Source organism: Bombus pascuorum, chromosome 1 (genome assembly GCF_905332965.1).
Source record: "Bombus pascuorum chromosome 1, iyBomPasc1.1, whole genome shotgun sequence".
In the NCBI taxonomy this organism is placed as follows: Eukaryota; Metazoa; Arthropoda; class Insecta; order Hymenoptera; family Apidae; genus Bombus; species Bombus pascuorum.
The window spans coordinates 26,128,943-26,141,380 of NC_083488.1; the positions used below are offsets into that span (position 1 = coordinate 26,128,943).

The 12,438-nt window shown below is 39.3% G+C and overlaps 1 protein-coding gene across 20 annotated transcripts in view; it reads right to left on the reverse strand.

Moving 5' to 3' along the window:
• The window catches only part of LOC132914767 (neurobeachin), a 425,174-nt gene that overhangs the window by 234,262 nt on the left and 178,474 nt on the right, over nucleotides 1-12,438 (reverse strand). For 3 of the 20 annotated variants that reach the window (XM_060974286.1, XM_060974220.1, XM_060974264.1), the window contains exon 1: nucleotides 746-3,748. The exons of 16 other annotated variants lie outside the window; for them this stretch is intronic. In XM_060974286.1, coding sequence (XP_060830269.1) covers nucleotides 746-949 — 204 coding nt within the window. In that variant the 5' untranslated portion in view covers nucleotides 950-3,748. Of the gene's footprint in view, nucleotides 1-745; nucleotides 3,750-12,438 lie in introns of those variants that run through there. One more of the 20 variants, XM_060974172.1, reaches the window with a different exon arrangement.

Below are 12,438 nucleotides of genomic sequence, written 5' to 3' on the forward strand. Positions count from 1 at the left end.
ATACTTCTGAGAAGTAGTATACGTGTATCAGCTGCGCGTTTGCGGTATGTATTGCTGTCATTATTGCCTTCACTGGTACATGCTCTCTCACTTCCTCTCTCTCTCTCTCTCTCTCTCTCTCTCTCTCACCAAGCAGACGTCTCTCGAATATCCGGTTAAACAATTTCGACATTGTTCCTTGTCTGCATGTACGCTCGTTAAATAGACAGCTAGCTTTCTGGAGTATCAGTATTCGGTATTCCGCAAACGTTGCCTATACATTGACATCCTTTTCTTTCGAACAAGCCGAGCTATTCGCATCACAGAAACTTTCCAAGGACTTCTCGACTTTTTGACATTCTCTGCCGCATTTTATACGAACAAGAGACTTTTGTCAAGATGTAAATCGACTGAAATATTGTCTTTAGTTTCTTGATAGACAGAATGTAGAATATTGTTTATAACTCTATATTGTTTATAGGGCTTTAATGATCAAAGGTCTACAAAATATTCAGTGTAGTTCCCGACAATAATAATTAATATCTATTATATTTTCAACACGTAATACTTGCAAACTGCAGTCTATCGAACCAAAAACATTTATTATCAAAATTCCAATAAGCAAAATTTGAATTTTTAACTACATAAACAATGACTTAACATCTGAATTTTTAAAACTATCAAGTAGAAAACTATCTTACTTTTACACGTAGATTGAAACAACGCTAAACAACGGAGAAACTAGAGAAACAATAGATCCTCTTACCGAGAATGCTTTCAGGAACACCAGACACTGTATTATGCCCTCCATCGTGTCTCCCGTTAAGCAAAACGTGCCAGTCAAGTGACGACCCTTCCGGCCGATCACGGAACAAAGGTTGGCCTGCACGAAGGCGTTTTGCGACCTCGTGGCGGCCGTTAGGGCTGGCTGGTGCGATCCGGAGCTTATCAGTCGCTCTAACGAGTCCATCTCTCTTCAATTTTCGTGGTTCTGTCTGTCGTGTCTTCTTCGTTCAACCTGCACTTGATCAACAGCCGCTCGTCAACGAGCACGTTCCAACCTCTTCCTCCTCTTCAAACTCCAATCAGCAGAATATCTTTCAATAATTATTCTTCTCTTAACGTGTAATTGATACACATAGAATTGTAGACATACGTATATACCATCGATACAACTTCATACAGCCAAACTAATCTGTCATTTTCTGAAATCCTCAACAGATCAATAGATCACATTAACATTATCGTTGATAGCTTCCAATCAATATCGAAACATTCGATAACAAACAACTATTTGAAGTCAGCGCAGTACGGGACCGACTAAACGTAGAACATTTTCGATTCCGTGTTTCCCAAACTCTGGTTCTGATTCCTTATGTTTTCACGGATCGTTGACGTGTGCTGCATCTTCATATAATCGCCTCGAACCAAGTAGTACCTATCCTAGCGTAAAGGAAGTTGTTTCTCCGAGTTTACTCCTCGAAGACAGGCAGTGAAATCGCGAGTTCCTAGTGCCTCAACCGAAATTCTTCCACCTTCCACAATATCCGTTCGACGATAAACCAATGAAATTTGTTTCTCGTGGAAGGTATATCCGGATTCTGTCAGTTCGAGAAACACTCGCAATAAGAGAATTCTCGTTGTCCACGCGGTTCAAAGGTTTCATTCGACTCCGCGCAAGCACGCATTTTAACAAGCAATTCGACACCCCGCACACAGAGTTTCGATCCTTCAAACAGATAACTGACACGAAGGTTTCTTCGGTTCGATTGATCGGAATCTCATTGATCGCGATAAACGGAGCCAGGAACGATCGTCGCACGTTTATGTCGTCTCTCTATCGATTGAACGCGGAATGCGCTCCATCATGTCCAAGTACATTTGTCAGGGGAGCGCGAATTCCGCTCCGTCCTTCGGTTCGGATTAGCCCCGTTCTCCAAGATCACGACGTCCCGTCACAGTTCGGGCGTGACAAATACTCTACGCTTTATTAAGATCACGCGATCATCTTGAATCGTGTAAATATCCGTGTAAATGAACCACGAGAATTCGTTTAAATTTTCTCTGACAACTGGCCGTAACTTGAAATCGTTAGGGATGTTTCTTGCTTTGATTCAGAATCTTCTCCTGTAAATGGTTCGTTTAGGATATCTCACCATCCAAAAGTCAAGAATTTATTTAAACAACTTCGAACCTCTAACAAGAGGTAGGTAACGGTCGTTGTCGCTCTTTCTTGAATTTCAATAGCTTTCTTCAAGATTTTTCACTACTTTTATCTCACGCGTTGCTGTTTCTTCCAAGTGACACACGCGACTGATGAGTTTGGTATAAGGAAAGGAGATACAAACAAGGATCATCCTGCGACTTAATGCTGGTGCTCACCTGGACGATTCTGCAACCTGTGGGAAATCGAGAATATCGGGGATGGTGTTGCAGAAGCTTGGTTCGAGCGGCGAGGCTCCAGCGTTTGCGGTATGGCGTGACGTCTGATCAAGTTGCACATCTCGTAGCACAGGAAGCAGATACCTATTATCATGAACGTTTCCATCGTATCGATTACCGTTTCCTCCGAGACGCGGAACAGATTAGTCCACCGGGGAATGGAAATGCTGTTGTATCCGCCTCAACGTCCCCTGTATCCTGCTGTTCTATTCTACCCTCCGTTGCCCTGTTCCAAACTCTCCTCTATTATCAATCACCTACAACTGTGACACTAACATACCAGTAAGTTTCCCGTGAACTGTCCGCCACGATCAGAAACTAGTAGCCTCGTTAACAATGTGCCACTTTCTTAGTGCACCTTCGTCTATGATGCACCTTCGATGTTAGAAACGTACGAGCTAAACATAACCAATAGATCTTGGTACCTTCGCGTAATAATCGAGCGTTACAAACACGATGAGTGTTTACGATCCAAACGTCGACGTTGAAGGGTCCTATCGATGATAGTAGCAACCGATTACCGCGGCGATACCGGAAGCACAATGTTTTGATGATTCCAGCGTGACTACATCAACATACGCGTCTCATATATAACGAAGGCAACTTCGCACAGTCATCGGTACGCATAACACTAGCCCGTGAGTAGAACGAAGTGCCAGCAGCACACTTCGATGAGCCTTGCACCTGCTGCCTTCAATGAGACGCGTGCACTCGAAAAATATACACACCGCAGGATCAACCAACAATCTCTCTCTCAACGAAGGAGACCAGGTGATGTTCGCGTGTCCTTGTCACACGCGAGCTAGTCTCGCTCGTGTGAATAGCAGAGAGGGAGCCACGTAGGAGTGACGAGGAGGGTGGTGGAGCAAAACACAGACCATGTGGGTAAGAGTGGCTCGAGGAGAATTCTTTGGTGTGTCGCTGCGCCGATGGCCCTCGCGTTCGTTTCCCTCCGGTGCACGAGCCACTCGTGTTTCTCGTTCTCCACCGGTCTCCGATCGAGCACGACAAACTTAGGCGACAACTGTCCGCGTCAGCCTCGGCTAAACGCCTTACGCAAAGTCACTCTTCGATCACTATTCTTTCCGCTGCATCAGCAAAAAAAAGTTAAATGACGATATTGTTTTTTCGGATAATAATTCTCTGGAAATTCTTCGCGAAAACGCACAGACGTCGAGAGACAACCGCGATACCAACCATACGCGCGCTTTAACTGGGTCAACGCGACACGCAGTAATCACGATATAACGAGGAAAGCGTGCACGTAGGCGAGCAAAGCGAGCGACAGAGGCACGGTATATCGGCGGGCTCGCAACGGGCCAGCGTATGACTAGCAGATACTCTCGGCGTGAGGGTGCGCCTTCGTGAGGGTGGGCGGGTGGAAACGAGGGATGCTGGGCGACGGCGCGGCCTGCGGCGCCACCCCCGACCCCTCTGTGCTCGCAAAATCCACCAACTCCCTCCCGATCTCTTTGCCTCTCGCGTTCTAGCTACCCTTCCTTTTTCCACCTTTGTTGCCGTCTCTCTTTCTCTTCAGCATTTTCCACTGTCCCGCTCCATTTTCCACCAACTCTCCGTACGTCCATCTTTCTTTCTCTTTGTCTCTGTTTCTCGTTCGCCCGTGACTGGAAGCAGCGACGATAGCGTGTCGGCCTTATTCTTCTCCGCCTTCGTGGCTCCTTTCCTTACTTCTTTTCCCACAGACTTGCTCCACTCTCTCTGTTTCGCGATTCTGCAAGGGGTACACGCACGCGAATCGGGTGCTACGCTCGATCTACTACGATGAGACGTTCGATGCTCTCGCATCGAGAGGAATTAATATCGTCGGACTGGTTCGACGTGTAGGCTGCGGTGCGGTGAAACGATGTTTGGCTGGAAAGTTGCGTAACGGACGTCTTTATGCCTCGTGAAGCAATCTTTCAGTTCTAAGAGATAATAGTCGTGCGGATGATGGAATTATATCAAATGGAAGATGAATTTCAGAAGAATTTTAATCCGTGTTATTTATATTTGTGTTGTAATGTAAAGATTCGTAGTTTCGTACGCGATTGAACTGAAACAGTTCCTTAAAATTTGTTCACTTGCGAACATTGAAACGATACTTTTTAACATTGGCAAAAACACCCCAAATAGCAAATGAAATGATTATGAAGCGTGCGATCGATATTTTTCTTTGAATTCCATTCGATATTAATGAATAGAAGCCTTTTTTGTTCTCTGCGGAAATCAGTGGTATCCTGTTTTCATACAAAATACGGGATACCATAGTGCGACTTTGTACATACGAGCGTGTTTTGAATACGTGTTTGTGCATATGCATGATTGATCACAATTTCGATGGCATCCAACTGTTCTTGCTGACGCAGACTGTACCTTTTTACATTTGCTACGTTCCCTGACGACTGAATGCGATCTTGCTGACGTTGGTATTGACTACGCTATTTGACAGAATCCCTGTTCGTGACTGCCTCTGTTCTCGTACGTATTTGTATTCCCTGACACCTGAATTTATTTTCACCGATGAACGATACCATTACGCTCCTATACATTATATTCACGTCGTAATATCGACCAACGCGAATGTCCCTGTCGTTGTTTTTCACAACTGGAATACATTCGATTGGAATTTCATCGGTATACAGTATTCAAGACTACTTTCTACGGCGACTAACTCTATTCATCAACGACTAACTGCATTCTTGTTGAGTGAATACATTCTTGATTAATAACTGTATACGCTGGCTGGAATCTGACTACATTCTTCCCACCGTTCAACTATGCTCGCTAACAACTGCTATTCTTGTCGAAGTCATGGTAAGCTTTGATTGTACGGGTTTAATTCCGCTTCCCTCGAAATTTTGTTATCGCCATTTAGGTGTATCATCGTTTCATATGATATTTGATTATGTGCTCCAATAATTTTCGAGTATTACGTTAATCATAAGATATAAATATATTTTCAAGGATTGCTTTGACGTTTCCTCCTCGTAATTTCATCTCGTTTCTTCCTACAATTGCCCAGAAAACGGCGAGGACGATTTCAATTTCTCCTTTTAGAAATTTTCTTGAAATCTTGGAGACCAGTTTACGGTGATATAATTTTACTAACTTTACTCATTAAATACGGAATTTTATGATATTCCATAGAATCTTTATTCAAAAGTTTCCCTTTGATTTACTTATTTCTTAAAATGACTTTTATACGAAGCATTAATTCTTATTGCTTGGACTAAAGCAAATGCTATATTGAACGTAGAAAGTTTCTTTCTCATTTAATTTTTTATATAATTCTCAGCAATTACGCTATTCGTAACTATATTTTTCACCGCTCACTGTTCAATTGAATTGTATGTTTGAAACACCCTGTATATCTACTCCAAACACTAAAACTTTCGTGACTCCGTACACTCGACGCAGCGGAATTTCTTATTTTCCCCACGTTTTCCTTTCGTATTTCGAGAATAAACATACGCTACGCATTTCACCCGGAAAGTTCTTTTTGCTCAGTCTTTGTCCATTCCCTCTTCCGTTTGATGAAACCTTTATTCTTCACGATCGAACATATATCAGGCCATCTTCGAACATTTATCTTACGCTTAGGTAATTATTCGTATTGTTTGTGTATAATGGTGTCTCTATAGGGATGCTTCTATTGCGACTGATTATTCATACGAGAATACTGAAGAGAAAGTAACTGAAAGGCATTTATGTTGTTGATATTGATCGACATTGAAGATCTAATTTAATGATATTTTATTAGAAATATATCAAGCTAACAAAAAAGTTCGTATTCAGTCTTCTATTTAAAACTCAACATTTACGAGTCGAAATCCTTCGTTGGAAACATCGTATTTGGTTGTAATATAATATATTATAAAAAGCAAAAGGAACTTCTCAACTTTGTGAAAAATTTATATAAATTAAAAAAGAATCCTATATATGTAATTAATATTGTTCATAATTTTAAATTCACGTGACGTTTTCCAATTATATTATATATTTTTCAGAGTAAAAAGGAGACAATCCTGAAAATGTCTAGCCGTCGCTCTAATAAAAGTAATAATTATTTATTTTTAGAAAGCTTTTAACAAAGGATTTGTTACAACTTGTAAAATAAATAGAATAAAAAAATTATCTTGTTTCAATGGAGGAAAATGGATTTTAAAAAATGATGTGGAGGTGAAAACCTGTTCGTTGGATTCTCTGTCTTCATTAAGGTCGAGGTAATAAGACTGTTTGAGGATAAAGGACTTTAAATGCGGAATTGCATATTCACGAATTACAAATTAAAGGCATACCAACCGTGAAGAAAATAGAGCTTAAAGTGAAATGCGAAGATAAAACGATACTTGCGGAACGAGAAATGTTTTTTGCCAAGTTTAAAAGTGAAGAAAGGGAAAATTAATGTTTGACGTAACGTATGAAAGTGTAGTAAGAGTATTAAAGTTAGCCAACAACTAGTTATTTAATTAAACGTATGAAGCAGCCAAATTAATAATGTTAAGTCTGCTATTCTCTAGAACGTCATATTTTTCTTTCCTTAATATACAATAGGTCAGGAAAATATTCGAATACTTGCATTTCGCAGAGATCACAAGAGTATTTAAACGGTCAATTATCCATTGTATTAAGAAGCTACTATGCTTCTACATAACTTCTATATGACTAAGAGATATTCGACGCATGATTTTTATATTCAAAGATTCTTCCATATATTTGATATTTTGCATTTTTCTAAAAAAATTATTCGTTTTAAATTACATCACAGTCGAAACAGACATGCCAGCAACGCAGATTTTAGCATTCGCGACTACGAGCAAGCATTTTCTATAAATTTCAGCAAGCACAAAGCATGATATTACGTTAGCGGTACGCTCGGCTATTACAAAATAGGAAAGTCCTGGGTATCATCTCGCGAATTCCTCGCGTTATTCACCGTTGCTTCGATCGACTGGTCCTCGTCACCGCTCGTTTTTCCCTTTGTACTCTTTGTCCCGCTCGGGCTACGCTTCATGCTTCCTCGGGATCCTTCTGCTTTTCATGCTTATGCCTCGCTAGCCAACTAGAGGAACGTATACTTTTTCTCTTTTCCTTTTGTCCGTTTCGTTCTTTCCGCTTCTTAACCATTTTTCTTCCATCCATCCGATACGCCACCTCAGTCGTCGTCTTCTTTGGATCGCGAACAAGACCACCGAAGAAATCTATGAAAAACCGACGCCGCTTTCCTTCTCGTTTACGCGTCTCTATATTCACTTTCGTGTATCTCTGAATCTTTTTAATAGGTAGAATGAGTAGCAATCGTGTTAAAAGGACTAAAGTATTTATCTTAAAGTAGAGAATTCTTATAGATTTAAAATGTCTTTTGAAATTCCACTACACAGAATAGCGAAAGAAACTGATTTTTGTTGTGGAACGAAATAAGTATATTGCTCAAAGCTTATCGCGCCCCAGGAAAGGTTGGATCGATATTTCCGGTCGAAAGACGCGATTGTTTCATTCTTTTCCACAGGACAGTGAACGGTCCAAGCTGCACCACTCTGGAAAAATTTCGCATTTTCGATCGAGAGTGTCCGATTGTTTTGGATCCCGCAGGAACGGGAGGCAAAAAATGCGACTAGTTGCGACTCGTTTCTAGTTGCAACTACGATTGTTTTCGGAATCCAGCGGAGAGAAAAAGTTTCCACTTCAAGCCGAGGTTCTCTGCCCCGATTATCCACAGTGTTCACGCCGAAAAAGCAACTTCTCGTCTTCCCCCAGCTGGAATTCCGATTGTTACGGAACCCGTGAAAAACCGCGGCCCCTCGTTTCGGACTGAAATAGATGGTAACTCAGGTAATTTTTTTTTTTTTATTTGACAGTCTGTGAAGTTAGTAACGTTCCTATGGTTCGGTTGAGAGAAATTGCTATATTGGATAATATTACGTGTAATAGCATTAAATTTCACATATATAGCAATTTTAACAGTCGATATAGTCGTTATGTATTTGGCAAGATCGAAAGGCAATTATTCACTACGAATTTCTTTTATAGAAACACATTTGAGAAATTCGAATAGATACTACGCTTGATTGGACATTTAATGCAGAAATTAAAGAAAACAGCGAGGTTGACTAATATTAGGTACAAAATGAAAGTACGACTGAATTGAAAGAATTCAAGCACTTCAGAATTTTTCAGATGTAGCATAAATATGAATTTTCATACTGGAAATTGAATATTTACCTTAAAGTGACGTTTTCGCAAACTACATTCCCTTTTGTCCTCTATTTCTTTTGAGCGAATAGGACTTTACCATCTTCGTTTGCCTCAACTTCTTACTTTTTCACTTAAGGGAGAAAGTATACCGAGTAATGTCCCAGTTTCTTTGGACAAACATTCGCGTCGCTATGCAGCATCGCGAATAAACGTTCGTCGATCATTTCTTGCGTTGCTAGTCTTCACTATTACGTATCGCTACTCGGCGTATTAATAACGTATCAGCCAAAGTAGAAAATCGTGTAACGATAAGTAGAATACGATGTAAAGTAGTGTGGCAACTAGAAAGTTGTATAACTTTATACATTTGCGGACAATGGCGGTACTGTCGCTTAGTAACGAATGTACTTTAAGTACATTCTAACTTATTGTTGATCTATTTATGAAGAAAGAATTTTCAATACTTTTCTTATAGATTTTTCTTTTTATTCGTTTAGAAAGTTAAAGAAATGCAATAAGATCGAAGATACACTAATTACAGCTTTTATTACTTCAATTTATGTTACGTCTGTCGTGTACAGTTTTCTCTGATAGTTAAACATCGTTGAAAGAAAGTTAAGCGAAGTAATACAGTTTGTTTCTCAGCACATAGAATAACCAATTAATTTCAAATATTGCAACGAAATATACGCATATTTAAATTCTTACAATTTATTCATTATTTATAAAATAGAAGCAAAATTCACATTAACCAACACGCAATAAAAAATCTTTCCTTCCTTCTTCGACAATTTACCCAACGATTTTTAAAGCTCAATCCAAAACCTCGATTTCTGCGAAAAGGATTCAAAAGACCGAGTGGTTTCTTCAGATGTGATTGCACTGCAATCTAAGAATCCCACTTCTCATCGTATAACAATTTCACGACAGATGAATTCTGGTTCTTGGAATCTCGACAGAATCTCACGCATCGTGCTCTCGTTACTGCTTTCTCCGTGACGACCAATTCGACGTTCAACGTAACGACCATTTCCTCTGCAACGCAGCTTCGTGTCATTTACTGAAAATTCTGCGGGCGCGATTTTCAAAATTAACTTAGCGAACACCACCGCAATCGTAGTTTCTGTACATATTCTCTAATGACCCGTGCGTATTTCCTGACTGAAACTCACTTTATCCATATGAAAATCATCGGACCATATAATAAAATTTCACAAATTTTTAACAAAATAGGAGTTCATTTTGATAAGTTTGCTTAGATAAGCAATTCAATCAGCAGTATTCTACTGTAATAAATAAACAAATAAATACAAAAATATATATACAAATAAATATCGTGTACTGATAGTTAACATTCACATTGGTAATTAGTATAACGACACCGATCGTCATAGTGTTAATACGGAAGATGGATTTTTTCTTTCTGATTGGTGGCCTTCCAAACGAATTTTAGGGGTGGTCTCACATGGACAACAAACTAGATACACAGAGTAGTCTGATCATGAATATGGAGAAAGCGACGTGGCGTTTAAGTGGTACAGGACTCGGTGGACTTGTATCGACACAATGTATACGGAAGTTTAAGGGATGTTTACGTGGTCGTAGGGAAGGTGTAGGTAAGAGGATCGAGACTCGTTGGTGGAAGCATTTGTTAGCGTTCAAGGATAGAAGATCGTGTAAGAGAAGGTTCAATTTATTTTTCCTGGGCGTTATGTTTTTTGTCGTCTTATGCGGTATTGATTCTACCGCTCTCTCCGGGATTTTATTCTCAATCCCTTGTTGTTGGGTCTGTAATTCGAAGGAACGTAAATTGGAATTATTCGATGTAATTTGTATTGCAGGGAATTTCGTTCTCTTCTGAATATACGTGAGCTAGCGTAATATATAATTTTTCGAAATTTATTTGTTTTCTTAGTAATTTATTCGTACATAAAGTAACTATATATTAGAGTATATTGTTAACATATTTGATAAATGAAACCTTACTTCATTCAGTAATGAACAAATAATAAATAAAGTGCCATGGATTGAAAACTCGATATCCTTTATTCTTACGATCCCTTCTGAAATTAAATAAACCTTCGTTGTTCCTTATACGTATTACGCTTAATCCGAAAATCAATATCATTGTCCAGCTTTATCCGGGCAAAGCTACTATCTGTTGAGCAACCAGTTTATACCAAATTGACATAAAGTTTAATAGCTTAGTAGGTTCACTTCATTTTGTCTCGCGTTAATTAATATATTACTCACCTTTCTAGACCAGTACTATAGCTGACTACCTTTCTGCATTACATTAAAATGAAAAACATTTTTTAAAACAAAACAAACTTGTTTTACACTTCTTCCCTTTATTACTGTCTCTTTCCCTACTTTACAAATTTACATCAAACAACACCGACAATATGCATCCAACAAATAAAAATATAGTTAGTAATTACTACAAAGCTCTGATAACCAGTCAATCAACGTCTCGCAAGATACAGGATTTGCATTCGCGGACGGCTGCACGAACAGTTTCCGGCAAGTTTCACGCGAGTTTAATTGCACTTTAATGAACTAGCCAGTCACCGAGAAAAGTCTCTCTCTCCAACTTTCACCCTCTCTCTCTCTCTCTCTCTTCCTCTGTCTCGACAAGTCTGTTCAAAGATTAAGACGACCTTTGCCTCGAACCAAGGGAGCACCGTAAAGCACGACAGAAAGGGCAGTGCGTCACACGACCAACGCTTGCACGTTACTCGTGGAAATCTAATTCCGAGAGTGGTCCTACTCGGTATAATTGAGAACAAGCCGGAGAGCGAGCGATCGTTTGACCGTACTTCATCGAGCTTTCCTTTTCAATTATCCTAATGGCCAACAGATTTTTGCTCCGTCTATGTGAAACAATGCCAGTGACATGGGAACGATCACCACTTAATTTGTAACGTACCACTCGGAGAGACGTGTTTATTGGTTGGTGGATTTGAAGGAAATTGATGGAAATGCTGAAAGAGCTTCTAGTTTTATCATCGAAACCAAAATGTTTCACATAACACGCGTAATATATTTAGAAAAGTTTTCGACAAGTATTGGATTGCTTTTGTCGGTTACTATAGTAATATGGTAAATAGGTAACGAAAGTATTTTTTAATCAAATAGTTTAATTTTCCTAATAATGTGAAGAGAAATCACAAAACTTCTATGTTATTAATAGAATATGGAAATAAGAACATTCTGTCTAAACGGAACGATCCAATTACGAATCTCGCGATTTTAAGTAGAATAGCACCGTATCGTGTCAGACGCAGCCTACAACCTGCAGCGATGAGCATAGAAATAGAAAAATGCTGCTACTAATTGTATTCTGACATGTTCTTATTCTATTTTTCCTGTACTATAAGATTTAAAAATACATTTTTTTTACTTTGATGAAAACGTTGAAAACGCTTCTGGTTTTTGTGCTTGAAAAATATATTGCGAGTAATAAAAATATTACAAAATTCCCTGGGAAACCTTTTTTAAGCTTAATTCGTGCTTGGCTTGGAAAGTATGATTTATTTAAATATCGGTATTTTCATGTCACATCGATCCATCAATGACATGCTATTTCTGACGAACAAAACATAGAATCACTGATTAAACAAAGAAAAAGAAAATAGAGAAAGGAGAGAAAATACCTACATTAGATCACCCTACTCTCTTTAGGCTTTTCTATGTACAAAATGTAGGGCACGATGGAAAAAGCACTTTCCGGACCTAGTTGGGTTAGTTCCCACTCCATTAAAATCACAGGTATTACACATATTCCCTGCAACATCGAAATTCGAACGATATTTGACATTT